This window comes from Dromiciops gliroides, chromosome 2 (genome assembly GCF_019393635.1).
Source record: "Dromiciops gliroides isolate mDroGli1 chromosome 2, mDroGli1.pri, whole genome shotgun sequence".
Classification (NCBI taxonomy): domain Eukaryota; kingdom Metazoa; phylum Chordata; class Mammalia; order Microbiotheria; family Microbiotheriidae; genus Dromiciops; species Dromiciops gliroides.
In genome coordinates this window covers 305,030,503-305,055,541 of record NC_057862.1, presented here as the reverse complement: position 1 = coordinate 305,055,541, position 25,039 = coordinate 305,030,503, and the positions used below count along the sequence as shown (strand labels likewise).

Below are 25,039 nucleotides of genomic sequence, written 5' to 3'. Positions count from 1 at the left end.
ACCTGAGCAGACACAGACAAAGCAACAGGAAAGAATTAATAATGGAAGGAAATAGTGTCAGCAGATCAACTAAAAGGGTCTACATAGCAATGAATAAATACTGCAAGAAAAAGGAAAATGAATCAACACCTGGTGAGGCAGAGGACCTGGTAGATTTCAAAGACAGCCTAGAACCACAGCAGGGTGATCCTGAATAGTTTAGGAGAAAAATAAGAATTGTGAAAATAGAATTTGTGGCCTGTAAAGCAGAAATAACTGGCAGAATAGAAAAACTTGAGTCCATCATGGCAAGGCTCACCAAGGAAACAATTAAGAAAACAACTGATTGGGAATGCAAATACACAAAAGTAAAGCATAAAATAGAAGGGAATCAAGTTAATATTCACATTAAAAGAAAACATGATCTCCATACAAGCAAAGTACCGATCTCAAAGACAGGAGGTATACAGTCAACCTCAGGACTCTATGGCTCCCAAAAGAACCAAAGTCAAAAAATGTCAACATCATGAAGCATGACATAATACAAGAAATCTGCCCGTAACTTCTGAACACAGAAAACAAGGATCAAAAGAATCCCGATTAGGACAGCTAGGTGGTGCAGTGGATAGAGCACCAGCCCTGGATTCAGGAGGACCTGAGTTCAAATTCGGCCTCAGACCCTTGACACTTACTAGCTGTGTGACCCTGGGCAAGTCACTTAACCCCAATTGCCTCACCAAAAAAAAAAAAAAAAAAAGAATCCTGATTGTCACCAGAAAAACAAAAAAAAAATGTTTGCAATTCCAAGATACACTGTAGTTACATTATTTGCTTCTCAACAACACAGACAGCAGAAATATAAGGCTAAACAAATATAGCAACCAAGAATAATAACAACAGAGAAACCATTAGGAGATTTCTTTCTATATGCACAGGGGACAAAAGTGAAAGTAGAAGACAAATAGAAGTGATGGTGGAAAAAATATCATGGACTAAAATTCACAGCACCCTGTTTACAGGTGAATCAATGTGGAAGGTACATAAACAGAGTAAAGGGAGGAAGATGATAGGCAGGGAATATGTGATATGGCCTAAATAAGTCAAAGGCTAACACTGAAGGGAAAATAACTATTCTAACTTGTCAGGAAAAAGAGGAGACTAGGCAAATGGGTAAAGGAGAGACTGACAAAGGGCAAAAGAAATGGGGAAATTACCACTGATGAATGGTCCTATGAGAGGAAAGAGATATTCTATAAAAGGGACATGGGAGACCTTACAATGGGTTTGATCTGCAGGGATTTGACGCTTACAGAGAACATTCGGGAATCTGAGATCCTAGGAGCAACTGACACCAGAAGAATGGAAGGACACAGACCCAAGGAGTAGATTTTAAGGCAAATGGGAGGAGGGAGAATTACCTAGGGGAGGAAGAAACGTTCAATAATGAACTGTACAAGCAGGGACGTAGGAAAATTCCCACCATGGGACAATATCCTCTCTATCTCCTGCCGGAATTGGTATTTTTAAGAACAGAAAATAACAAAATTAATGGAATCAGGGGGCAAAATATATAAGGGCAGTAACATAGAACTGTTTAGAAGGGAACCAAAAATGGGTACCACAGAAGCTTCAATTCAGTGAAGGGAGGAATACAGACACTAAAGGAGGATGAAATAAGTAGGAAGGTCATGTATCAAGGAAAAGAATTTAAAGTAGACAGGAAGGAAAGGATTTAAAAAAAAAAAAACGCACAGAAAATGATACTTAACTCAGAGGAAAATGAAGAAAACAAATAACTAGAAAAAAAGGAATTAATAAGTTAAACAAAATTCCAAAACTAGGGGAAAAGATAACAAATACGAAGGGAAGACAGGCTTTAATGGTAAAGAGAGCCAGTGGGAATAAGGTTACCTTAAAATAGATTAAGCTAAAATAATAACATTGTGTTTACAGAGGAAAAGGGAAGCTTAGAAAGGGTAGACAGAGATAGTTCTGATTCTGTTCTAAAAAGTATAGATTGATATATAATTTATACAGTCCATAAAAATTAAAATATTTATTACATTCAATGACATACTATATGCCTGGGCTGCCAAATTACCAAATATATCAACACTCTGATCACTGAAAAAAGGTTAAAAAGTAGTGTTTTCTGCTGCAAAGGTAGAAAAACTAGAAACAAAGCAGGTACCAATCTACTGGGGCAATGGCTGAATAAACTATTCAATAATAAGGGAATATTATTATACAGTAAGAAATTACAAATATGAGGAACTGAGAGAAACTTGTGAAAATTTTATCAATGAATACAGATCAAAATAAATAGAATCAAAAGAACAACATATACAATGACTATAATAATGTAAATGAAAAGCATTAATAAAAGGTAGCCAAATTCTGAGCAACTAAAAGAAGCAAAACACTGGAGAACAAATAAATTAAAATGTACCTCACACCCTCTCTGCTCAGAGGTCAGTGATTACTAATTTATAACATATAAATTGACAGACACAGTCATGGGTGTTTTTGCTTAACTGTTTTTCTTTCTTGTAAGAGAAGTTCAAATTGGGTGCAGGGAGGTGAAAAAGAATCTGATAAATATAAATATTGTAAATGCCAGCATGAACAAGGATAATGCTTTTATGTTTTCCAAAGAGCTGGGCCCTCACCCAAAATAAACACTCGGTATGAACATAAAGGTATCACTACCTACGCAGCCAAAAGGTAATCAATATAAAGTTTCATTTTTAAAGAAATAAAATTGTATTTTAGAAGACCTTACCAGTGATAGTATTGTAGTGGTAGGAGGCATGAGTAAATGCCTGAAGAAGGTATGCTTTATTCTTGAAGTTGTAGTTAATTTTGTTTTCAAAATTTTCAAAGCCTGATATAAGGTGGTTCAGTGTTTTTTCAGCATCTGGATGATCAAACATGCACCTCGGTGGAATCTTCAAACAGCCATATTCTAAGTCTTTATATAAAGACGACTGTAAATTGGCTACAGAGATAGAAGCATAGTTCACCGAAAGATTCTTTTGTTGACTGTTGAAATTATCCTTGCTGGGGTATAATGTGTTCTCCCAATCACTCCTTTTAATTACTGGGAGCACCTTCAGCCCCAAAGAACAGAGGAAAAGTTGAGCGGCTCTCTCACCACAGCTGGTTAAATAACAGCCCAGTAGAGCTTCCACACAGTCTGCAATGCTTTTGTCAGCAATACACTGCTCTGTATGTAAGTCATAAGAAATTGACTGTTTCCCTGTGTCAATGCCACAATTTTCTTCTGATGGATTCCAGAACCCTACTACAAAATCATCCTCTTCAACAGCTTTGCTAGGATCCAAATAGCACATTGCATCCCAAGAGCTATAATCAAAATCATCATTATCAGATGAAAATGGCATATGACCTAGGGATGATTTTTTGGGCATTTTCCATTCATAATTTGAATCACTGGATGAAAATGGAGAAAGAGAAATTTTCTTCACAAAAGCCCCTGATCCCATTAACATATTATCTATAAACTTAATATGCTCCTGATCATATTCCAAGAAATCATCTTCATAATCCACTTCCTCCTTTGGAACCCTCCACATCAGGTCTTCATCTTCTTCCTCATCATAATCTTCATCCAGCTTACCATTTGCCAACATGCTGTCCTTTGTCTGAAAGGAGGGAAAAAGGGAGGAATGAAGGAGAAATAGAACTGCCACTTTAAAAAGCAATCTGATATTCAATAAAAGCAAGGGGCTATGGATAATTTCAAATGACAACTTCAAATACTAAAAGTCAACTTAAAAATCTGCCATTTGTTTTCAATTAACATAAAATAAGTTATTTAATCACATAAACAAAGACATGTTCATTTTACTCTTTATTTTTGAAGTTACACAGTGACCTTTATCCACTAAGAACTAAGATTTTGTATGAGCATAAATTTGTAATGTTCATTATGGAAAAATGTAAGTTGAGCATTCTAACTTTTACAGAATAAATAAAAAATACTTTCATACATGGTGTTCTTATACCTTACATACATAAAAGTTCCCCAATATTCTTTTAAATTTGGTAACAGAATTTTAAAAAGGGTGATTTTCCTGTTAGCAAAGTTAAATTTTTAATGTAACAAAATGGTTTGATCTCCATACACATCAAAAGCTATACTACTAAAGGAGAAAAGATGACTAAAGTTTTCATGAAAGATGTATAGCCAGTATTTTATTGAAGTTTTTGGCAATGTTTATGCATGTGGATAAAAACACACACTGAAACAAAATTCCTTTGCTTAAAAAGGAAAAACATGGTAACGAATGCCCTTTCCCACAGGAGGCACTAAATAAACATTTGTTGTATTTTATCTTTATCTTTAAAAATGCTACCATTATTATTAGGATACTATTGTTTATAATTAAAACTAGTAAAATCAGTGAGAAGTTTAGAATGACAAAGGGCATAATCTACTTTGTCAGGAAACCTGTGCTAATTCAAATTTCTTTGGCCAAAGTTTATTGGGAAATGCTAAGGTTCTGTGGTGACGTAGCTTTTCTGAAATGTTAGAAATATGCCAAACAGTACTCATTTCCAAGTTATTTTAAAATTGCATTTTAACAGTGACAACTTCTAAAAACAACTTTGTTGAGGAGTTTTCTTTTTACTTTTGGATTTTCAAGAATTTCAGAAATTTACAAATCTTTTATCAGATTGTTGAGAAATTCTATTCTACTATATTTCTTTGAAAAAGTGGTTAATGACCATAGCTGCCCTCACCTCTGCCACAAAGTTACGACTAATGGAAAGTAGCTTCCATTATGATATAAAAACTAAATTAAATACTTAATGCTGAAAACAGCTATTTTCCAAGTTACAATTTCTTTATCAAATAAAAGGTTAGAAGTGCAACTGAATGAATAGGCCAGTCTTTGACCCTCATAATAAAGAGTGTTGAATGACGAAACTATAGAGAATAACAAATAATTTGTTTTGATCATTTTAATTAAAAAATAGTCACATACCAATTGTTACATTTTCAGCATGAACATTTATACCTAGGAAATTGGCAAACTCTACAAAAATCAGGGCTTTATTTATGGTTCTGTTGATTAATCTCTAGAATTGAGAAAATGACAGAAAAAAATGTTAATAATGCAGATTAAACTTAAAAGTGTGTCATAGCTTTTAGGGGACATTTACAACACATCCTTGGTTCCAGTTGAACTAAAATTCTTATTTGATGTACATATTTCATGAACATCAAATATTTCCCAGAAGATCTTTAAAAGAAAGGGCAGTCACTTAAGCCAAGGGGAAAAAAGTAGTGATCTGCAAATAGTAGGTGGTCAATACAGGTCTGTCATTCACTTCAATTCAAATAAAACCTTTAATAAGTACCTAGTGTATTTAGAGCACTGTGCTAAGCTGTGAGAGTTTTCCTTCTGTTTCAATAAGGTATGTTTCCTTTTGTCAGGTAACATAAATAACTGTAAATTATATAAATTATAACCTGTTAAAAAGATGTAATTTTTAGGGGTAGCGAGGTGGCGCAGTGGATAGAGCAGCTGCTCTGGAGTCAGGAGGACCTGAGTTCAAATCTGGCCTCAGACACTGGACACTTACTAGCTATGTGACCCTGGGCAAGTCACTTAACCCCAACTGCCTCACCAAATAAAATAAAATAAAATAGTTAAAAAGATATAATTTTTAAGAAGTGTTCATACCTTTTCAATGAAAGCTTAAATTCTATGCAAATATTCAACTCAAATATCCTACCTAAATCACTCCAATTTTCTTTTAAAATGGTTATTTCACAGGATTAAAAAAAATTGTATACTAGTTTCTTCAAATAAAGAGATTTGTTGTATTCTTTCTAGCATAACAAAAAATGAATGTAGAAGTGTCAATGGTTAAAATGAAGCATGAAAAGCAGCAAGATCCTGTGGAGTTTCATTCTATTAGCTAAAAGGCCAAATGTAGGGCTGTGGGGAGATGGGGAAGGAATGACACACAAAGTGAGAACCAATTTGGTGAAACTCAAAATGGCACTTCATACTGCAATGTTCAAAATATAAAATTAAAAATGATTTCATATTGGTTACCCCCATAATACAATAATGGAGTAACTATATTCAATATAGATCTTTACATTTATCTGTGTTTTTATTAGGAAGCTAACATTTTACTAAAGATTACCCAATTAATACCATTTTTTCTTCTAACATTCTTCTGAATTCAAATCACATTTGAAGTGCAATTTTTGAATTGCATGTCGCCATGAAAATGAATTTTAAAATTTCCCTCCATTATTTTCCTATGAGGTTGTATTTGATCTGCCTTCTCATAACTCAAATTTTTAAATTTTTTGCTTGTATACTATGACCTAGAATTTCAGCATCATGTAAAATGCTTTAATGACAAGTAGTTGAATATCATATAATACCTCTGTCCCTACAAGTAAAAAGAAAATTTAATATTTTAATAAATTTATTTCAGTTTATTTTATTGGTTTGGACCTGTGACTTCACTGGCATAAGAAACTCCCATCTACTATGCAATTTAAAAATATTACAGAGCTGTCTGAGACACAGGAAGGTTAAGGGACTTCCCAAGGTCACACGGCCAGTATGTATCAAATGCCTAGACCTGAATCAGTTTTTGCTGTGTCTGAGAACAACTCTCTATCGACTCACTACACTTTTCAAAGAAGAAATTATGCCATTTAGAAACATTTAATATGCATAGCTAGACTATAAAAAGTCATTCATGGAATGCATGTTTATTTACAGGCAAGGCTGTCTATGAAACTAAGAGGAGTTGTTAGAGCAAAATGAAAAATCAACCATTAAAAATAATTAGTACAGGTATCTATCTATCCATCTATCCATCCATGTACCTATCTATCTGAACTAGTATTTAGATAGCAATGTAATATAAATCTCTCAGGGATAAAATTACCCAAAATACCAATTTTGAAAATTCAGAAAGCTTTTAATCAACATTTAGTGTTATAAACTCCAGTAACCCTGCTAGGTGCCCTCTGGTGGCTTTGAAGTTAAGACTAAACATTACATATACATTTCTCATTGCTAAGATTGAAATTTTATTTTCTAAGAAACTCACAACCTCCATGTAGTGAATTGTTGCTTATTTAACTGTTTTTATAAAAGTTTACAAGATGAAGAAATGAACTACAAAAAAAGACTAGGGAAAATAGAATATATTTATCAGAAGTATGGAGGGGAGATTTTTTTTTGTATTAAATAGAAAAATATTAAGGATATTAAAGACAATAAGATGTGATATATTTTTATACTACAAAAACTATCAAAAGGAAAACAGTATATAAGTGTAATGGAATACTATCAAGTAATTCAAAATGACAAATGTGAGCCACAAAATACAGAAAGATTTTTGAAGTAATGAAAAATATGGAAAAAATAATTGTATCAGGATAAGACAATACAAACCATGACTACCTTAGAGGGAAAGTGAACAGAAGTAAATAGACTTAAGCAAGAATGATTTAAAAATTAGGTATGACCCTACAGTGAAATTCATTAATTCAATGTAACTAGTTGCAAAGCAAGTCTAACTGGCTGCGCTGATGTTTTAAAATCAAGTTTATAATAAACCACTAATTTTAAAAAGTTTATAAGATGAAAAAAGATTCTTTTCTCGCTAAAATATGAACTGGAAAACTAATTTTTTAGTGGAAATTAGTAATTTCTGATTCTTCTGGCAAAAACTATCTTGCTGGAAACAGCATTCATTTTACATACAAGAACTCATAAAGATCATGTCATTTTTCATTCTATTTTTAATAGTGAAGATTGTATGTTATGGGGCAGCTAGGTGGCGTAGTGGATAGAGCACCGACCCTGGAGTCAGGAGTACCTGAGTTCAAATCCGGCCTCAGACACTTAACACTTAATAGCTGTGTGACCCTGGGCAAGTCACTTAACCTCAACTGCCTCACGAAAGCAAGGAAGAAAGAAAGAAAGAGCTTTATTCACAAGGATAGGTCCCAAATCTTATTTCATATATTATTGGTATACAGGAAAATGCTAGTAACAAAGATAAATACATACCTAAATGATATAAAAATCAAGTTATAATTCATTTATACAATGAAGAGGTTAATATAATAAAAACTTACCATTTCATCTTTCTCCCACTTATCTGTATTACTTTTGTCTTGATTTACAATGTAACCAGGAGGAAGCCAATTTACAGGGGGATCAAAAATTGACACTACCATGCGACTGGGCAGACCTTTCTTTTTCCCAAGGCGATAGAGATTACAGTTGCTGACCTTCAACAGAAATGTTCATAAAATACCAATACTCAGAAAAGTACAATGGACCTCAAGGAAAAGCTATTTTATGCTTTTGTTGATTTTTTCAAATTTTACATTTTTTTCCAAATCCAGGTCAAGATTTGTCTACAATAATTAACATCATATTTTTTTCTCCCATATTAACTTCTTCCATCCATATATTCCACATCCCCTGTCCCACCACCAATAACTTTTATTTATGCATTTTTTAAAATGGAATCATTATCTAATATATATCCTGTTCCCTTCTCCTCCGTAAGAAAAATCCAACCAATAAAGCAATCTGGTTTGCAAGTATATACATCATTCCACATTGGTAGGCTCCTGCCTTTCTAAGAAGAGGAGGAAGGAATATTTCCTGCTCTTTTCTTGGGAACAAAGATTAGTCAATGCAATTAATCTGAGGCAGCCTTTTTGTATTTTTTTTCATTGACATAGTCATTTTACATACTGTGTTTTGAGTTTTAATCTTCCCTATGCATCAGTTCATAACAGTTTTTCACACATTTCTCTGAATTCTTTATATTCATCATTACTTGGTACCATAATATTCCATTAAATTCCTTTACTTCAAATTAGCTTTCCATTCCGCAACCAACAACACTCAGTTCAAGTATTTTCCTACTACAAAGAGCATTGCTATGCATATGCTGTTATATTATGGGCCTTTTACTTTTGTAACTTACTTTTTAGAGGTAGACTGCTGGGGTGAGGGGAAGAGAATTGCTAGGTCAAAGAGTACAAATGGTTTAGTAACTTTTCTTCCATAATTCCAAATTATTTTTTCAAAATAGTTGGTAACAGCTTCATTGACAGTATGCCTGTTTGCCCATATGTCCACTAACATTGATTGTTGCTATTTTTATCATCTTTCATACCTTAGAAGCAGAAGTGAGCATCGGAATTGTTTTAATATTCACTATTAGTAGCAGTAATTCATAAAATTCTTTCATCTGGCTGTTGTTAGTTCACGTTTCTAATTCTGAGAATTTTTTTCTTCATATCCTTTGGAGAATGATTCTAGATCTTTTCTTGGATGCCAGATTTTATTCAGATATATTTGAAGCAAAGACCTTTCCCCTCCCCATTATGTTTCATTCCTCAACTTAGAGGCACTGATTTTATTTATGCAAATGCTTTTAAATTTTACACTAACTGAAACTGTCTATTTTGTCTTTTATGATCAGTCGCTATCTCTTTACTGGTTAAGCAATCTCCTGTTATAGCAATTTGAAATTACATGGTTAAGAGTGACTAAAATGTCCATTTGACTCAGGAATTCCACAATTAGGCATATATCACAGGGAGGTAGATGACAAGAAGAAAGGCCCATATAGATCAAAGTATTTATAGTAGCAATTTTTGTTATGTGACAGCAAAGCCTTGGAAACAAATAGATGCATATCCATTGGGGAATGGCTAAACAAACTGGTACATAAATATGATAAAATATTATTGTGCAATAAGATATAATAAATACTGAGAAGTATGGAAAGACTTATACGAACAGATGCAAAATAAAATCAGCAAAGCAACATATACAATGATTATAATATAAATGTGAATAATAACAAAACAATCTCAAATAAATTCCATGAAATTATAATAATTAAAGTCTGGTCCCAAAGAAGATATAACACATCTACCCCAATGTATTTCTAGAGATGGGAGATCAAGGGTGTAGAATATATTATATGTTAATAGTTTGTTATGCTGATTAGTTCTGCTAAAATTCTTCCCTCCTCCATTTTTTATGTTCTTTATTAAAAGGGATAATCTTTGAGTGAGAATTGGGGGAAATGGTACATTGGCAAGTATAGGTGATATAAAAATTTTCACGGTACCCATTAGGTAGTTAGCTCCTTCCATTCTTGTTTTTTAAAAAAAATTTATGGAATCACCTTTTCATATTGAGGTTTTGTACCCATTTGGAACTTATGGTGGTTTATGGAATATGCTGTTCTATGCCTGTTTTCTGCCAAAATGCTTTTAAGTTCTCCCATACATTTTGGTCAAATAGGCATTTTCCAGTAGCTTGTCTACTTAGATTTATGAATCACTGGATTGTGACCAATTTCTGTGGAGTTTTGCTACTCAAGGTGCACAGATCTATTTTTCTACTGTTTAACTGGTACAAGATAAACATGATGATTACAACATAGTTTATAATATAGTTTGGGTTTTTTGGTTTTGTTTTGTTTTGTTTTTTTAGTGAGGCAATTGGGGTTAAGTGACTTGCCCAGGGTCACACAGCTAGTAAGTGTTAAGTGTCTGAGGCCGGATTCCAACTCAGGTACTCCTGACTCGAGGGCCGGTGCTCTATCCACTGCGCCACCTAGCTGCCCCCATAATATAGTTTGAGATCATTTGAAATCAATTATTTTTTATTTCTGCTTTCATTATTTCTCTTGAGTTTCTAAACCTTTTCATCCTCCAAATGAATTTTTAAAGTGCTATTAAGTTCTATAGGTAGCTCCTTGATGATTAAATTTATATAGCACTAAATCTGTGAATTAATTAACTTGGTTGGCATTATAATATTACATAGACTCAGCCCAACAATGAACAGTGACTGTATCTCTAATTCTTTTGTTCCTTTTCTAAAAAGAACGTTTGGGGGTAGCTAGGTAGTGCAGTGGATAGAGTACTGGCTCTGGAGTCAGGAAGACCTGAGTTTGAATCCAGCCTCAGACATTTGACACTTACTAGCTGTGAGACCCTGGACAAATCACTTAACCCTCATTGCCCTGCCCCAAAACAAAACAAAGAAACAAGAACATTCTATAGTTATATTTAGGTAAGTCCTAAGTATGTCTTGGTAAATTAATTTTCAGGTCTTTTATGCATTTTGTGGTCATTCTGAATGTAGTTTCTCTTTGTTTCCTTCTATTTTTCATTAGTACTATATGAATATTTAAAGCATTTAAATATAACTTCCTTCACTACAAGCTTTCATTAATGTCTCATTATGGCACAGTTCTTAAAAGCTACTTCAGGGGAGCACATCTCTGGCAACTTCTACCAGGCTAAAAGGGCTTCAAAGTATAGGCCCAGTCAAAAACTATGTCTGTTGTACAAGGACCAGGTTAGTGAAATTAGAAAAACTCTTCACCAGAATGATCATAAAGTGACAAATTTTCTAGCCACAATTCTCAAAAAACTATCTACCAAATTACAGAGGTGCTGTAGTGATTGTTAACATTCACTAAAGCATACAACTTGAATTTTAAAATGGAAAACTATTACAATATACAACTAACATTCTATATACTTTAACATGTTAGTATATGAATACTAAACTGAAAAGTAACTATTTTTCAACTAAAAATACAGAACATGGAAAAAATATACAATGACACTAGGAGATTTTATAAGTAAACTTTCTACACTCACAACTTAATTACTTAAGCATCAAATAACTGCTTTTGATGATCAGACTAGCAAATCCATATTAGAAGTTAGTAAAGCTATATACCCTATTATAAGTACAATGGAATCTCACAAATTCTTTGTCTACAATGAATCTTGGTATTAAACAGTTAAGAAAACTTAAGTTTCTTTAAAATTCAACTATACACATAATTCTAATCATAATATAGCTCGAATCACAAAACGTGACAGATTTCTCAACATATAGATCAATGATATTACAGATCCATTTAAATATCTGAGCATTTTTGAGCTCAGCTCAAGTATTCTTCTTTAATCTTACATAACATACCAAAAGACTGTCTTTCAATTCAATAAAAATGGTAATATGGAAGAAAACCACCTTATTTATATCCATATGATAATTTTAATCAACCCCATTGTTCTCTTTTTCTTAGTAACTCTAATTTCTCCATTAGTTTATTCATATTACATTTACCTAGAAATTTGTATCCAGAATTGGCAAACTTCTTATCATCTGCCAGGAAACTGATGGTTTCTTGAAATATTACTCAAAGAATGCCTTGAGCTTTTAGCTCACAACATTCTGCCTTCCTGCAACATTCTTTTTTTCCTTTTTGTCAAATCCTACCTACTCTTCAAAACTTGGATCAAAGCTCATCTCTTCTGTAAAGTCTTCCCTGATCACCCTGAAACTTCTCTCTCCCTCCTCTGAATTATAATAGTAATTATCTGTACAATTCACTTGATAATTAGGCCTTATGACATTTCTTATTCTGAAATTTAGTACTGCAGCTTAAATATTTTACTGAAATTTAACTTCTCCCCACTTGATAGCTCATCTCTTTAATTAGACTGCAAGTTCCCTAGGACAAGGGTGTGATCTTTTTTATATTCCCACTCTAGCTCCCCTCCCTCTGGTGCCTAAATTAAGCTTTGCACATATTTAGTTGACAATCAAAAAGCATCTTTTGATGCTTCATTTAAATTCAAGCAGTGAGCAAAGGAGTGTAACTACAAAAATCAGATACTCAGGGGCAGCTAGATGGTACAGTGGATAAAGCACCGGCCCTGGATTCAGGAGTTCCTGAGTTCAAATCCGGCCTCAGACACTTGACACTTACTAGCTGTGTGACCTGGGCAAGTCACTTAACCCCCATTGCCCCCCCCCCATCAGATACTCAAAGAAACTTCTAAATTTCATTGCTGAAAAGAAGTTTCATGTCAAGATTTGTGCTATTACTGCTTAGACCTTTGCTTCCACTGCAGAGAGAAGGGAAAGAAATACTGAAGCAAAGTGATCTCAAGTAGATCCTGCCACATGTACAGAACAGTCAAAGGATATTTTCAAAAATGATATTACATTTGACAACACTAATTAAAACTGTTTGATACCATGCAAAAAGTGGAGCCTGAAAATTATTTTTGAGTAACTTCTGAAAGTTTAAGGTATGTTACTACTTACCTTTTTACTTCTCATGTAAGAAAGGCGTCCCTCATGAGCATCAGGGTAAGTGCAAAACAGATATGTCGTGATTGCATGCTTTAAAAAGGAGTCGCCAAGCATTTCAAGTCGCTCCAAGTTAAATCCATCACTAGCATTCGAAAGGGTCAGAGCCTGTAAAATGAGTCCAGGATTTGGGCCAAGGGTTTTCGAGGAGTACCCATTGGAAGGGCTATGTTCAGAATCAATTCTCCCTTTTGAAGCAACAGAAGTTTCTGAAGTACTGGTGGTCACTGTCACTGCCTTTGTGGGGCATCCATCTGAGGTAGATTTGTTAGCATTTCCATCAAGGTATTTATGACTCAGCAGAGTACATTCATTGTTGGGTTTGGGCTGGTTCTCACTATTGTATAAATTCTGAATGGGATATGAGGTAGTTGGTTGCATGGGTATTTCCTGCCTGTAGTAATTTAGCTGATTTCCTTGGCAAAAGTCTCTATTGACTAAATCATAACTGCCATTGGCAAGATTTTTATTGTATGAAATACCATTAATTGCTGTGAGTTCTGTGGAAACTTCAATTTGGATCTTACTGGGTGACTCATTGAATAATGATCTGCAGGTCACAGACATCTGGTCATGATTTTCTAGAGAGGAGGTTCTGTTAGCGCCTTGATGTGCAGCATTTTCAGGGACTACAATTGTGCTGTGCTTACAGTAATTTTCATTTTCAGCTAAAGAGGAGTTAGGAATTGAGATGAAAGATTTACTGTCAATAGATTTTTTCCATCCAAAGTCCAAGTTAGGATATCTGTAAAAACAATATAATTATTGAAAAGCTATTTTTCCAAAATATTAAGTGCAAAACATAGTAGCTGAAATATGCAAACATAAACTTGTATATTTTCTCTTGGCTCAAAACAGCCAGCTTCTTATTCAGACAGATGTCATTGTAAGAAAACAACTTACTAAAATCTGCTAAGCTATAACTTATAAAGGACTGAATCTAGGGCAAATGGAGATGGTAAAGCATAGTGGAAAGAACACTCACTGGTCATGGGAGTCAGAAGGGCTGAACCTGTATCATGGCTCTGACATTTATTAGTTATATATAGCCTTGGGCAAAATCAGCCAACCTCCCAAAGTTTTACATTGTTATGAAGAAAGTATCTTTGCAAGTCTTTTTTTTTAATTTTTTAAAAAATTTATTTTTTTTTTTTTGCTGGGGCAATGAGGGTTGTTAAGTGACTTGCCCAGGGACACACTGCTAGTAAGTATTTCTTTAAAATAATGCAAAGAATACCTGAAATCAGCAGGGAGTGATTTGACCCCTACACCAGCATCAATGGCTGTCTGGGCTCTTAGTTCCTCTGCTGTCAAAAGGCAGTGCAGGCGATAAAGTATGCTTGGGAGACAAACTGCTTTTCTCCATAATGATGCTGGAATTGGATGAATTGCACAGAGCTCAGGAACCAATATCTTTGAAGAGGGGGAAAAGAATTAATTAGGTAATTTCTAATGACCTTAAAAATTAGTCATTTTGATAATATAAAAAAACTATCTAGTCATATCATATTGATGTAAAAGCAGTACCTGTTTATTTTGCAGACTTTCCCATTTGGCTTTCCTTTTTTCAGCACTACTTAGTGGAAGGGCTTTCCCCTTCTGATTTAAATGGCGAGGAGTCAATAGATTAAGTCTAAATTAGAAATAAGAGTTCTTTTAGGTGAAAAACACTATATATGTCATTATCTCTAAAAATAAAGTCTTTAGTGTAAACTGATTTTTATACAATCATAGATTTGTGGCTAAAAAGTTCCTTAGAAGCTACTAGTCCAATCCCCTCATTTTACAAGGTCACAAAGGTAGTAATAAGATAGCATTAGGTGAGATTTCAGCCCAGTTCCTCTATGGCAAATGCTCTCTGCTGCCTTCCCACATTTCAATGCCATCTTACCTTGAAGATGTATGGTCCACATCCAGCAATGGCTGGTTTAGATTGGTCAGGTCAAGATTGTACTTTGTTTTATAATATTCTGCAAAAGTTTCATATTCAGGGGATGGGAATTTACTGAGTGGCGTAAGATCAGTATATACATCAGCAACATAAAATCGATGAGGCTGATCAAAATTCCGATACCTAAAAAAAAAAAGGAATGGGGGGGGGGGGTAAGACTGATTAAATTAGTGTAAGTTTAGATTATCACAACTAATAGGAAATTAATTTAAATGTTTCTTAGTTTGAGGTAATAACAATTCTAGGACTAAAAACTTAGATGACATTTAAGAAAATTATACATTTCTGATAATAAATCTTTGATGCTTAATTTCAAATAGATGCTAAAAACAAGATCTGCACCTAACTTAAAAAAATGAAGGACCAGGGCAGCTAGGTGGTACAGTGGCTAGAGGACATGAGTTCAAATCTGTTGGCCTCAGGCACTTATTAACTGTGTAACCCTCGTTTGGCAAGTCACTTACCCCCAACTGCCTCAAAAAAAAAAAAAAGGACCCATGTCATACCTTTTACATTCCTGTTTTTTAAAACTTTGGCAATTCATACCTAAATCTAAATCTTATTGTAAAGCCCCTTTAATTAATCTCATTATTTCCCATACTTTTCAAGTTTAACTGCCTTAAAATGTCAGAAATGATCATCAGAAAAAAATCCTCAAATATCCTTATTTTGTGGTAGGAGGAAAGAGTAATTACAGAAATAAGATACATGGCCTCAAGTACATAGACAGCCATATCCTTATTGATTTTTAACTCCATTCATTTAACAAACATGAATTAAGTGCTTATTATGGCTATGTGAAACAATATGATTGGGAACAGATGGTTCGACAAGAAGAATGCTATAAATGAGGGACTGGCTTAATAACATAGCAGGACTTCATGGCATTATGGTAAGGTTTGACTAGAATGTAAAAATGACATTCTTTCAACACGTTAGGAACACAAAATATATACTGTTTGTTCCACAGCAAGAAAAATTCACTTCCTTAGCATTTGACTTTTTATCTCTCCTTATCATGGTAAATACTTGTACTTTGGTAAAACTAAACATTTATTTGCACTTTGGTAAACAAATATCTATGTCTTTTAAGAATACTATTTCTGGGGCAGCTAGGTGGCACAGTGGATAAAACACTGGCCCTGGATTCAGAAGGACCTGAGTTCAAATCCAACCTCAGACACGACACTAGCTGTGTGACCCTGGGCAAGTCACTTAACCCTGTTGCCCTGCAAAACAAACAAACAAACAAAAAAAGAATACTATTTCTACTTAGTTTCATCAGGTTGGAGAGGGTAGAAAATTTCTAAAGCTGAAAAAATTACAGGGTAAATACTTGAAGTACAACCAATCTATTCAAAAAGGAATCAAAAAGCAAAAGTTGGCTTAGCTTGATTCTGGCTAATCTACTACACAATGATAATAATCACAAGGCATAATAAAACACTGAAGTGGTTTTTGAGTTACAGAAAGATTAAAATATACTCAATATTTTTAGTATTCTAATTCTTTGAAAACTGTTATCTTGTTTGGTCTACATAAATTACATGATATTTGCTATTCCTTGAATGAGCTGTATAACAATATTATCCTATATTTGCCACTCTATCCCTGAAAAAAACCCAAACATCATTTTATCACTATAATTTATGATAGTTAATGAATTTTTCTTAACAAAATTCTTAGGAACTGTACTAAAATCTATTTGTACTCCATATTAGGGAACTGAGGTTGTGGGTGAATAGTAAGAGGGAAGCAAAGAAAGTAAAATCAGGCAAAGAAGTTCTACAGAAAGTAAACATTTAAATTTATCTCTCCTTTCTATATTGATATTCTGCTACCAAGAAATAACTGTTTGTAAACACAATTAAATGGATTAGAAGGAAAGGGGTACTTGGAAATGAGACTAATAATGTTTCTATATTCATTTTTCAAAATCAACACAGAAACTTTTGTGCTGCTAAGTATATTAATTTAGCAAAAATGGGATATGCCTACCTTGGAATGATAACTGCATCCTGGTAATCTTCTAGTTTGAAAATAAAAGGTGTTTCTTTTGTATACTGAGTACTGGGAATGCCTGTACGAGCTTCAGATTTTTCAATATCATCCATGAACTTAAAGTCAATGTCCAAAGTGCTGGAGTCATTAACTTAGAAGAAAGAAAGAAAAATCTTTACTTTGTTAAAAATAAAAAGGACAAAGACAAAAGATTTCCAATTCTGACCACACATAACCAGATTTGTCTCTAATTTATGAAGAGAAAAATCAATTTTGATATCCTAGATTTAAGTTGCTGCAATACTCCAAGGACCTGTGATATCACTGATGCAGTCCCCTTTTCACCAATGCACACTGCCATTCCTCTATGGCTCGGAAGACAATTTCTAAAAGATGCCATAGATGAAAAATTCATCATCCTGTTACCTACCTGGTGACAGCTATCTTAGGATGGTGCTCAGGTCACAGAAATATAGTCCATCACTGAGCCCATATTTATACCTTATAATTAACCATCAAAAAGAATTAGTGTTTTTGTGGGATACTACATAGGATATTTAAAGTTGGAATTTCTGCTCTATTTTAAGACTGAAGCCTTACCAACATTAAGAGGTAGAACACAGTAGGCTGAATCAGCTTCTGTGGGTTTGAATTCTAGTGCAGGTTTTTCAAGCCGAAGAATATGTGAGAATATGTACTGGTGAAGTCTTGTGATCAGCTCAAGCATTTGTAAGGACAAAGTAAAACCAGACTTCTTCAACTCAATAGATATAGTAACCTCTCCAGAGCGTGTGTACACAGGAAAGTGAGGAATCTAAGCACCAACACAAAAAAGCCCCCAGCCAAAAGTTAATGACTGAATAGTGAATATAGAGTTACATCACCTATAAACACACAGAAAATACAGGTGTGAATTTAAATAAAAAGGAAATAATCACTTTTCAAACACCGAACTTAATTTTGGGTTAACAAAAGATTCCACATAAATCCCATTCTTTCTCCGGAGAAGAATAAAGGAGAAGTAAAGGAAGTAGAAGGTAATGTAGAGGAGAGGTAATTGCTACCTGAGGTATAGGTTTGGCTGTCAGTATTCCAAAGCATCTCGTGGTATCCTCTGGAGGATAGAGCTTTCGTCTCCTAAAGTTAAGCTCATCAGGTAAAGGAGTAGTTAATACCATCCCAATTACATATAAGTAACAGGGCTGATCAGGCTTAGGATAACTATTCCTCAAACATTCTGGAATCTATAGGTGGAGAGAAAAAAATCAGAATCATTAAAACAAGCTCACTTAAAATAATTTCACTTAAATTAAGTAATTTTTCTTAAATTAATTAAAAGCTGCTAAGAAATACACAGCACAAGATCTATAACAATTAATTAAATCAGACCAGTGTTGCTATACCTATGTGGTAAAAAAAAAAATGAAAGTTTTTTAACAGTCGGTTAGGATAACTGAAAGATGCCAGTTTTTTTAAGGACCACCCTTTCGGGGAGGAGACCAACGGCATGAGCTACTCATGCCAGTCCGCCTGCTGCGCACGTCAGACTGCCTGCTAGCACTCCATTTCCGGGGTGCGAGCTTAAAAGGCAAGGAGAGAACGGAAGTGGGAGTTTTTTCCTGCTCTGCTGGTCTCCTGACTGCGCTGCACAGACGGTCTCTCTCTCCCCAAAGGTGGCCTTTTGGTGAGTTTTATACAGAATATAGACTAAGCCTAGACTTAAGACGATTTGTATTGTATTTCTACTTTCCTATCCTTCTAATCAACATCACCTTGTGACTACCATACAATAAAAGCTCTATCTAGAAAACCAGAAGCTTCTTCCATTTACTAGTCTGGGAGATAAATTAAGGGAAAGGTTAGTAGGGTAGATTTATGATATAATATCCAATTTTAATCTCACACCTAGAAATAAGATCCCCCCAAAAGATCACAAAGCAATGTCAAAAGAATTACAGTTCATACCTGCAACTTAGCCCCTGAAACTCTGATTGGAGGATTACATATATAGAGCCAGAAGGAAGGTCATTTAGTCTAACTTCTTAATTTTATAGTTGAGGAAACCAATGCTCAAGAAGGTTAAGAAATTGTCCCAAAGTCACATCAGGTAATAAGCATCAAAGGCTGAATGTACAGTCAGTTCATCTGATTCTTAAGCCAGTGCTCCTTCCACTAGACTATGGCTGGTTCTCAGTAATAGTATCAGTGCTTACTCCAACTCTTCTTTGCCTTTTCAGGTCCTCTCTATTAAACCTCCTCCTTATGTTCCAAAAGTATTTTCTCTTGATCAGTCCATTAACATCATACATCTTTTTTTACCATAGCTAAGTAGAAATGGGTGAAAGATGTTATTGAAAGTATAACTTTCTCAAGGGAATAATAAAAATCACACCAAAAGTCAGAAGAATCTTGAAGATGGTTCCAAGAGACATGGCTGACTAGATAAAAAAGTTTGAAAATTAAAGTTGTAAAGTAGGAAGAAACTGGGATGTGGGCCCTAAAAAAATGTATAAAAATGTAGGGCAATTCAAGTTCTCTGAAATCCTAATAAAGACACCCCACAGGGTAGAAAATGAAACCATGTACTAAAAGACCATTATACAGTGAAAACTGACATGCACACATTTATTTAACAAGTGATTTTTTAAAAATCAAAATAGCACACAATCCTTGCAGTTCCTTTCTAACTATAATCCCCTTCCACCTAGAATGCTGTTGCTGAAGTCACTATGTTCAGTCATGCAAGGAATATTTGTTAAGCATGAGAACAGTTTCAAAATCTCCTATGCCTATCAGTCCAAAAACTATATATCACCATTTTCAAGATGAAGAGACAATTAAGTAAAATCCAAGACTGCTTCAGAATATACATTATGTGTACAGCTTATCTTTTTTTTGGTGGGGGAGGGGATGGGGCAATGAGGGTTAAGTGACTTGCCCAGGGTCACACAACTAGTAAGTGTCAAGTGTCTGAGACTGGATTTGAACTCAGGTCCTCCTGAATCCAAGGCCGGTGCTTTATCCACTACGCCATCTAGCTTCCCCCTGTGTACAGCTTATCTTAACATATGGTTTTAAAAATACAATTTACCCATCTGTTTGAAACAACTCAGGAGACATATTCGACATGACTGATACCATCAAAGCCCTATTTACCTAGTACCAAAACAAAGATGGACCTGAAAAAGTTAGCTTTTAACTACTAATATGAAGCCTCCTACTTGCCCTAGGCTAGTTTATTACTTGTAAATTAAACTCAAAACCAGAGAATTTTTTCCTATCTGATAAATCAATCAAGTACTGATTTACTGAACACTTAATATGGACCCAAGAGTAGAATATTATAGGAGAAAAAGGGCTGAATGAAATCAAAAGGCATGCCAAGGTTCAAATCTGATATCATCTGTGTATGATGTTGTACAAATCACGTGGCCACCACAGGCTTCAGTTTCCTAATCTATAAAAGGAAGGGTTTGGATTAGAGGACCTCTGAGGTTCATTCCAGCTCTAGATCTATGATCCCATGTACCTGTTGTTGTTGTTTGTCCTTCATTCTCAAAGTGAACAATGACATCAGGAGGTGCTATCATGACTTATAGTGAACTGGATTGAAGTGAGGCAGGGCTGTGCAAAGTCACCAGCCTCACTCTCTCCTCCAGCGCCATCTGGGTCCAGTGGCAAGATATACAGCAGGACAACTGAAGATGGCCCCAGATGTTTGAGAGAATCAGGTTAAGTGACTTGCCTAGGGTCACACAGCTTGTAAGTGTCAAGTGTCTAAGGCTGGATTTAAATTCAGGTCCTCCTGAATCCAGGGCCAGTACTCTATGCACTGAGTCACCTAGCTGCCCATGTACCCAGGCTTTGTGAAAGACATAGAAGCACAAAATGTAATCACTGCCCTCAAGGAATTCATATTCCAGTTGAAAAGACACAACAAACCCATGTACAACAGGAATATAAGGGAATATAATCTGTTAGCATGTGTGGTATAGAACATGCAGAAGCTTGGGAGAGGGGGGTGTAGTCAACAAATCAAGTTGTAAAGCATTTGTTAAGCACTGGCTCACATGCCAGGCGCTGTTCTAAATGTTGGGAACACAAAAAAAGGAAGAATTTTTAAAAAAAAGTCCCTGCTCTCAAGGAGCTCACAGTCTAATGCAAACAGCTGTGTATAAACAAGATATACACAGGATAAACTGGGAGAGAGGCAGTAAAAATGCCTGGAGTACTGTGTGACCCTGGGCAAGTCACTTAACCCTAATTGCCTCACCAAAAAAAAAAAAAAAAAAGCCTGGAGTAGGGAGACAAGAGTGCCTTGTTCTAGGAAGAAGAAGCAAGCCACTGTTACTGCCCAGATTGCATAGAGAGAAGTAAAGTTTAAGATGATTGGAAATGTAGAAGGAGGCCAGGTTATGGACAGCTTTGAATGCCAAGAGGACTTTATTACTAAATGAGGGGGCAAGGAGAAGGAAGGAAGGAGAGAACTGCCTTAATTTAGGAAGACCAATTTGACAGTTGAGTGAAGGATGGCTTAGGGTGGGGAGGAGAGAATCGAGGAGGTGTTGACACCTCCCAGACTCCCCCTGCCCCTCCAACTCATCCTCCTCCTAGCTGGCTCCTCTCAGAACCTCCATTTTAAAGAGACCCAAGCCAACCATTTCCTCATTCCTCTCCAGGTTTACTACAGACTCATTTCTACAGGATGTTCTCAACCATGCCCACTGAGCTAGGCACCTTTATTTTGACATCCATCTTCCTTCAACTCCTCATTATGTACTGTCTTCCCTAATTAGAATGTGAGCTCCTTGAAGACAAGGGCAGGTGACTGTCTTTTTGCTTGTATTTCTGTTCTCAGTACTTGGCACCATGTCTGGAAAACAGTAAGTGCTTAATAAATGCTTACTAACTTGATTTTACAAGACTTCCTGTGTGAAATGTTAGGCTTTTCTCCTCTGAGTGGTCAAGGACCTCACTGAAGATGCCCAACTTGTACCCTCTGCCTGGAATGCATTTTTTTTCTCATCACCTCTTGTCATCCCCAGATTTCTACATGGCTTAATTCAAATCCCATCCGCTGTTAAAAAAAACAAAACAAAAAACCTTTCCAGGTCCCTGTTGGTTGCCAATGCTCAAATTACCTTGTATTTGTTTATCTGTTTCTATAAATCAAAATATAAACTTCCCAAGAAAATATAAACTCCCTGAGGACAAGGCAAATTTTTTCATTTTTGTATGTCTATTTCTAGCATCCAGAAGAGTTGTAATTAATCTATGTTGATACAAAAAAATTATTTTATAGAGCTAGAAAAAATAACAAAATTCATCTGGAAGAACAAAAGGTCAAGAATATCACAGGAATTAATGAATAAAAAATGCTAAGGAAGGTGGCCTACATGTATTAGATCTAAAACTATGTTATAAAGGAATAATCATCAAAACTATTTAGTACTAGCTAAGTAACAGAGTGGTGGACCAGTGGAATAGTTTAAGTACACAAGATATAGTAGTAAATGACTGTAGTAATCTAGTGTTTGGTAAACTCAAAGACTCCAGCTCTCCTGGGATGAGAACTTAGTATTTAACCAAAACTGCTGGAAAAACTGGAAGCTAGTATGGCAGAAACTAGGCACAGACCAACATCTTACATTGTATACCAAAGTAAAGTAAAATTGGCTAATATGACAAAAAAGGAAAATCATAAATACTGGAGAAGATATGGGAAAATTGGAACACTAATGCATTGTTGGTGAACCTGTGAACTGATCCTACCATTCTGAAGAGCAATTTGGAACTAAACCCAAAGGGCTATAAAACTGTGGCTACCCTTTGATCCATCAATACCACTACTAGGTTTTTATCACAAAGAGATCATAAAAAAAAAAGGGAAAGGACCTACATGTACAAAAATATTTATAGCAGCTCTTTCAAAGAACTGGAAATTAAGGAGATACCCATTAATTGCGGAATGGCTGAACAAGTTATGCTATACGAATATAATGGAATACTATTGTGCTATAAGAAATGATGAGGGCAGATTTCAGAAAAACCTGGAAAGATTTACATGAACTGATGCTGAGTGAAGTGAACAGAACCAGGAGAACATTGTACACAGTAACAGCAACACTGTGTGATGATCAGTTATGATAGACTTAGCTCTTCTCAACAATACAATGATCAAAGACAATTCCAAAAGACTCATGATGGAAAATGTTATCCACATCCAGAGAAAGGACTATAGAGTCTGAATGCAGATAGCAGACTATTTTCACTTTTTTTTGGTTTCTTGTCTTTTTTCTTTCTTGTGGTTTTCCCTTTTGTTCTGATTCTTCTTTCACAACATGACTAATGTGCAAATATGTTTAACATGACTGTACATATATAACCTATATCAGATTACTTGCTGTCTTAGGGAGAGGAAAGGAGAGAGGAGGGGAGGGGAAAAAAATTTGGAACTCAAAATCTTATAAAAATAATGTTAAAAACTATCTTTACAGGTAACTGGAAAAAATAAAATACTATTAAGTGGAAAAAAAGTTTGTTGAATTGAGTTGCCTTATTATTGGGCTTGGTGCATTACCATACACAAACAGAAACAACTACAGGGAATATCTATTCCATTTGGAGGCACAGCTGAGTTGCACAGTGAATAGAGTGCCTGGCCTGGCATCAAGAAAGACTTTGTGTGACCGTGTACAAGTCACTTAACCTTATTTCCCTCAGTTTCCTAATCTGTAAAATGAGCTGGAGACAGAAATGGCAAACCACTCCAGTACCTTTGCCAAGAAAACCCTGCCAAAAAAATTGGATGCAACTGAAAAACAACTTCCATTTGGATCCTAGGAAATCCAACTTTTTAATCACCAATAGTCATATAGCAATAATGTCTATGAATCATGGAAGACCATAATTTCAGAAATATCAAAACTAAAAATAACCGAAAAGGTGCACTGAGTAGATCCTCTGTATGATTAAGAGAAGGACAGGGGCAAGAATAACACAGGATAAATAGCTGTGAATAGGCTGCAATCTTTAACTACTGTAGCAACTGCTTATACTCCTGTTTTCATACTGAAGTAACAAGAGTAGCTGGATATTGCACTTACACTCTGAACACTTCCTTGAACCCTGTAATCCAGGGACACTGGCCTTCTTACTCCATCTTCCCATTCTAAGTATTTTCTCTGGCTCTCCCCCATGCCTGAAATTTTCTCCCCTCTCATCTCTTCCTCCTGACTTCCTTCAAATCCTAGCTCAAATTACAGCTTGTAAAGAAAGCCTTTTTTTTTATCTCCCCTAGTGCTACTGCCTTCCCTCTATTGATTATCTCCAATTTAATCTATATATAATTTCTTTTTACATAGTTTTTTGCATGTTGTCTCCCTCATTAGACTCTGACCTCCTTGGAGGCAGGGGCTGTCTTTTGTGTTTCTTTGTATCTCTAGCACTTAGCACAGTGTCTGGTATGTAAAAGGTGCTTAATTGGGGCAGCTAGGTGGTGCAGTGGATAGAGCACCGGCCCTGGAGTCAGGAGGACCTGAGTTCAAATCTGGCCTCAGACACTTAACACTTCCTAGCTGTGTGACCCTGGGCAAGTCACTTATCCCTCATTGCCTCACTTAAAAAAAAAAAAAAAGGTGCTTAATAAATGTTTATAGGCATTGTTATCTTACATGGTCCTCCCAACAACCCCATAGGTATCTAAGAATAAATATGATTTTATTTTACAGATGAGTAGGCAGGACATCTAGATGAAAAGAATAACATAAAGACAGGTACAGAGACAGGAAGGAACATTGGTTATCTCAGGGACAATGAGGAAACTAGCCTTGCTGAACCAGAAGATAGGTGTGGGCAACAATGGAATGTAGTCAAGGGG

The 25,039-nt window shown here is 35.2% G+C and overlaps 1 protein-coding gene across 1 annotated transcript in view; it reads right to left on the bottom strand.

The window, feature by feature from the left end:
- DICER1 (dicer 1, ribonuclease III) overlaps positions 1–25,039 on the bottom strand; it is a 73,079-nt gene that overhangs the window by 13,982 nt on the left and 34,058 nt on the right. Inside the window, 9 exon segments of the mRNA XM_043989291.1 lie at positions 2,762–3,644; positions 8,129–8,284; positions 13,164–13,953; positions 14,446–14,621; positions 14,736–14,841; positions 15,100–15,282; positions 17,158–17,311; positions 17,761–17,974; positions 18,225–18,404. Of these exon segments, the coding sequence (XP_043845226.1) occupies positions 2,762–3,644; positions 8,129–8,284; positions 13,164–13,953; positions 14,446–14,621; positions 14,736–14,841; positions 15,100–15,282; positions 17,158–17,311; positions 17,761–17,974; positions 18,225–18,404 (2,842 nt within the window).